Source organism: Mytilus edulis, chromosome 7, assembly GCF_963676685.1.
Source record: "Mytilus edulis chromosome 7, xbMytEdul2.2, whole genome shotgun sequence".
Lineage (NCBI taxonomy): Eukaryota > Metazoa > Mollusca > Bivalvia > Mytilida > Mytilidae > Mytilus > Mytilus edulis.
In genome coordinates this window covers 29,948,716-29,954,715 of record NC_092350.1, presented here as the reverse complement: position 1 = coordinate 29,954,715, position 6,000 = coordinate 29,948,716, and the positions used below count along the sequence as shown (strand labels likewise).

The 6,000-nt window shown below is 29.9% G+C and overlaps 1 protein-coding gene across 1 annotated transcript in view; it reads left to right on the top strand.

Moving 5' to 3' along the window:
* The first annotated feature begins 1,432 nt into the window (after window positions 1-1,432).
* The window catches only part of LOC139481201 (signal peptide, CUB and EGF-like domain-containing protein 2), a 59,386-nt gene continuing 54,818 nt past the window's right edge, over window positions 1,433-6,000 (top strand). The window contains exon 1 of the mRNA XM_071264360.1: window positions 1,433-1,990. Within this exon, the coding sequence (XP_071120461.1) occupies window positions 1,963-1,990 (28 nt within the window). The 5' untranslated portion in view covers window positions 1,433-1,962. The remainder of the gene's footprint in view (window positions 1,991-6,000) is intronic.

Sequence of the window (6,000 nt, the reverse complement as noted above, 5' to 3'; positions counted from 1 at the left end):
TTGGTCAAATAAGTTTAAAAATCATATTATATATAGTACAACATGGTATACAGTACAAATATCTAATTCATAAGCGACCAAAAATAATCTAAAACCTTACACTTGTAAAAACGTTAGTACGATTCAAATTTTAAATTTTTGTACTTATTTGATACTATTCATGACTAAGAGGGATTTCTTTTTTCATCTTTTTACGTAGATTCACATGCTTATAATATATATGAAAAACACTGATGATATAAATGCAATAAATATTGTATTCCTATGCATTTTCGACAACGTTTTAAAACCATATGATGTCAGTTGAATAGATTTTGAAATATTTTTCCTATATCTATATATATATATTCTATCATCAGAAACATACAATGCAGAATATTGGCAGCTAGAAGAACTTGTGATCTCATTGAAAATTTTAAAGTTACTAATTTAAATCCTATTTTTCTTCAAAAATCATATCAGCAAATAATTTAAATATCTATCATTCATAACCTAAAGTTTGTTCTGTAAAGAAGTATCAACCATACCAACTTCTTGTATAAACTCTTTTTTTGTGCCTGCCCTTTGTATAATTTTTTTTTAATATCTAGGTGTCAATTTTCATAAACTCTTTATTTTAAAAAGATACGATTTTAAACCTTTGAGATAATATAACAAAGTATATATATAAAAAAAGAAAACAATTAAAAGAAATAGGTCTGTATTTGAAAAAAAAGTTTTAAAAATAAGAGAGAACACTAGGCATTTTTCAATAAATTATATGGTCATTAAATTGAGTATCTAACTCCTTTATTGTATTTCCATGCTATCACTAACTTTGCTACCATGTATTGTTCGCTTCATTCACTCTCTACAGGACTTGTAATTACGACATCCTGATCTTGGCATACAAATAAAGCTAGTAGAGCTTAACATTAGACACTGCGCAAAACACCATCCCAGAACTCAATACCTGTGTAGGCTCATATTTAATGAACTCTAGATAATTTGTACCTATCTTAATAATATATATTTAATCATTCACTGATTCAATTTCCGCTTTTTAAATATATTTTAATGCTGTTAAGATTGTTCATTTGTATGATTTCATCAAGATTGTCTGATTTCATACAAAAGAAAATTGTCCTTCGTGGAAATAATTGACAATTTTGGTTTGATATCAATTTTATTTTTCCTTTCGGTTGTAAAATTGTAGATAATTTGTTTCACAATGTTCGCTTATCATGTCAAATATTGTCGGACGGGAAGATAATATCTGTAATGAATTGAAGTAGGACAAACGTTGCTGTCAATTCGGTGGCGAAACAATAGAGATCACCCGGCTTAAGTTACACGATGGCACTCTCCCCTCCCATGTCAACACCAAACAGTTGATTAAACTCCAACAAAAGCTTTACCGCTAAAATAAAATTAAAAGGAAAACCATATATTTGATTAAGAAAATAAATTTTGAAAGAAAACTATTTTATTTTATTGTACTGCTTTTTTTTGTTTAAATAAAGTCGTTCTCGAATATAAATTTTATATTCTTTAATTCAAAGGAGTGGAAATTAAACATGAAAGAAAAAATATCAATGTTTTCAAGCATTGAAAAAGTAAAGTTTGATAAGACTTAATTCCTGGTGTTTAAATACGTTCTATTGACAGTTATTGGCTTTGTGAAGAAGTTGTTCATTTACATTTATCAAAGAGTAGTTGAATCTGGAATATTTCTTACATTTCAGCGACTATTTGAACGTTTGTAGAACAACTTTGGAATAAATAAACAGATGTGTCTATGGCTCATCCTTAGGAATTCTAACGTTACAGTAATCGTTTACAAGCGAACCGTTGCAGCCTTTCGCCAGTGTATTGCTATTTCGCCCACAGCCATGTCAACAACTATAACTTTTTTATATTGGATGACACTTCTTAAGGCACGGTGACAATATTATCGCATCCGGCTACCCTCCATTGTAAACAATGCGTCACAGAAGTACCTTAATCGCAAGTAAGTTTTACGTTATATATGCTTTTAAACTTTATTGCCATTTTATTTTTCCATAACTGAATTAAATTTTGTGCTTTTTAAATTCGAACAATTGGTTCTTAAAATCATATTTGTTAAAATTTAAAACCATGACTGTTTTATGTCAGCTTCAGCAATAAACTTTTCTTTTATTCATTTAAAGTTAGTTTGCTTTGTGATACCTTATACAAAGCGTAAAAGGTTTATCGAGTCCAATTCTTAACTAGTATAACAATTTTTCAAAATCAAAAAAGTATCGTTGTTTATTGAAACAAGTATTATTTAAAATGTTTTTGACATAAGTGTTATTATGGGATTTCACTGCAAATTATTGGAAACCAAGAACTTATTTGATAGATAAGAAAACTCATTGCAGTCAAATATTTTGTTAAAAAAACTAAACAATTTCCCATAATTGTCATAATGGCGTGTAAACATCAATACAACAAAAAGGCGTATACCCACTGATCAGTCATTTGTTTTTTTACTTTTATGTATATTTCTTTTAATGAAAGGTACAACTTTAACCTTGGTGAACCTTTATATCTGGTTTTATTGTTAAACTATTATAATTATTTAACACATCATCGACAAAATACGGAACTGTAAGGTACATAAATATTATCATATTAGCACTTACTGTCCACTTTAAATATCAAGTTCTACAAATAAATTTAAGACAATAATGGGTTTTTCCAGTTATTTTTTGTTTATATTGATTAAAAAGAGACGTAAACAATTATAGACAGTTTCATTTCCATGCACCTTAAACAAACAATTTACATACGAAGCAAGAGTTTCCAGATTACCATCAAATATCTCTATGTGTATAATACGTGCTCTTGCACTTATGATGGTAGTAAAATGTAGAAATAGTTTAAAAGCATTATTTTAATAGATTAGAAAACAAAAAACAAAAATTCAAATTCTGAACCATTTTTTTTTTAAATGCAATGTTGAAAGCAACTCAGATACGTTAGTTATAATTGGCTCCGATAGCAAACAAAAATTCAATCACGCCAAATCCAGATTATCATTTAGTTTTTTGCATGTTTGGGTTTTAATTTTTATTGATTGATTGCGGTTTGCTTACGTCGAATTAACATAATTAACAATTCAGGTACGTGTTGGGAAGGGGATCGACCTGGAACAAGTGAAGATTTTTTGACTGCCATTGGCAAATGGAAAAGGGGGTTATATCACCCCATCATAGAGTGTTAGAAAGTCATCCCTTTCCCGAAACGAGACATTGAATTCAAGTTTTATATTCCTACCGGACGACAGTCTTTTACATTGGTTTCGGAAATCGGAATTTAACCGATACGAATGTTTCATTATAGTTATCTTTAAGAAAATCCTAAGATATTTCCTCAAGATTTTATCATTATAAGCACTCAGATCATCTTAAAAATTTCGTAATACTGGCCTGCGATGGTAACAAGACTAAGATAGTTTCCAATCCGAAGATATAAACGACTGAATAACATCAAGTTTAACCCAATAGAATTACTAAAAGAATTCAAAACATTAAAAATTGCGAAAGTAAAGAAAACAGGCTATTATTTCAATACGGAATTATTTTTAATTATGGAATTTGCATAATTTCTTTTGCATGAATTTTGTTTTATAAATTCCAGGTTTCTTCTGTATTTGAATGTTCTGTGCGAATGTTAGAAGTAGAATCAGCGAAATAAGCAATGATTTTATGACTATATCAAGCAGATATATTTCGGTAGTATCAAAATATAAATAATGATAAAGTTGACCATGAGTGTATGCCATCCGTTATAAGTATGATTTCAATTTTGTAACCTGAGTTCTTGTTTTTCACTTGTTCCGTTGACTGATAGCGTTTGATATTTAAGTGTGTATGTACTTCCCCTTTTTAAATTTGCATTGGAATTCGGCATTTTGTTATACTTTTTTCCTGTATCAAATTTGTTTTTAAATTCATTTGTTTGTTGAGATTATTGTTTAAAATGGAATAAGATAACTAACTCGCTTATTTTCCTGAAAGGATTAAGTTTTCAATTTTATTTGAAATGGTTTAAAATCTATCTGGAATACGGTTCCAGTTAATCATAAGCCATGTACTTTTGACGATGATATATACCATTTAGTCAATTACACTTCTAATTACTGTTTCTCCTCCACAGTATCATCAAGACCAGTGACTAATTTTCTGTCATTGTATGTAAATTTCCAATATACAGAGTGTTAAATTCTTACGAAATAAAAAGGATTCCTCTCCTTCATCCTTAATATAGAGGGCATTATTTTAGAATTGGACCAACTATTTGTAACTTTGTTTTTAATCCTCTTCAACTTGGTAATTCAAACTGGTCTAATTCGAGTCGATAAAACTGCTAGTTAATATCATTTCTGTAAGCAATACTCCGGGGTTGACAAAAGATATTATAGTTCCGGTAATTTTCTGTAACATTTTTGTTGATATAAAGAAAAAAACGTTCGAAATATTGAGTTGTATTTACCTCTAGAAATAAATGTTGTGAGCTAAATTTTGCAGAACTTCGACATTTTTGTTTCGCATCTGATAAGTCCGGCGTTTCTATTTATTTTTGATGAATTTTCAAAGATTGAAAACTGTTTCATTTTTTTTGTTTTTTTATTCTCCTCAAATTTCGAATTTGATTTCGCATCACGACTAAGTCTATTGTAAACAATACGCGCGTCTGACGTGTTTATTGACATGCATATCAATTATATGGTCATTTTTATAAACTTCCTGTTACAAAACTGTGAATTTTTCAAAATACTAAGGCTTTTATTTTTTATTCCAGGAATAGATTACCATAGCCGTATTTGGCACAACTTTTTGGAATTTTGGGTCCTCAATTCTCTTCAATTTTGTACTTTTTTGGCTTTATTACTATTTTGATCTGAGCGTCACTAATGAGTCTCATGTAGACGACACGCGCGTCTGGCGTAAAAAAATATAATCCTGGTACCTTTGATAACTATTATGATAAGCCTGAGATCAATTGATCGATAGCACTATTGATGGGTATTTCTGAAACGAGAAAATCACCACTCGAGTAGTCCAAATCTTTTGATGAGCCTAAGGTAGACGAAATGCTCGTCTGACGTACCAGAGTATACGTCTGGTATTGGTGGAGAGTTTTATACCTTCTGGACTACCAATTAGTTCCAACAAAAAAGCTTATCCTCTACTATAAAGCCTTAGTAAACTTTACATTTCAAATAACACATCGCCAAAAAGTTGTTCGGTATCCATTATATTAAGATATTAATTGTAGATGGTATAGTAGTTTACCGATGTTCTTTTCAGAATCTGTATACATACACAGTTAAAAGTATAAACGTACATAAAAAGACGTCTGAACAATATAACAATCGAAAGAGTTTTTTTTTGTTCCTTCGGTTTTTCTGTTGTTTTTTTTTGTTTAACCCATGTTCAATTAAATGACATTTATATGATTAAATTCGTCCGAAGCGATTTTCTGGATTTACCTACGACAAGAACGCTCTTCACCAAATAACAATTGATTTAATTTCGTCTACTCAAAGGTATTAGCTGGACCAACCTTCAACTCGAACCATGTATAATATGTGTATAGGTTTCGAGCTTTGAAGACTCGGCACCGCGAAATCTACCAAAATATTTGGAAGGTTCTTAGGTGGTCCCGGTAAATTGGAGATCATCTACTACAACGAAAACATATTTGGCGAAACGTCTCAATTGCTGGTAATATAAACAAGGAAAAGAGGATATCGTATCTAAATTCAAGTTTATAGTAATTTAAGGTAATGAACATGATCTCTTAAAATAACAAACAGACAGATAAGTTTTTAAAATAATTATGAAATTTAAAAATAAAGCTATATGCAATGTAAGGATTGGATTGCTTTATATTTTGGATCTTTCCCTTCCTGACATTTTAATATCTTAAATCATAGGAATGTCATGTTTGTGGTTCTCCCCGGCGTTACATCAATAAAAAACTGACTGT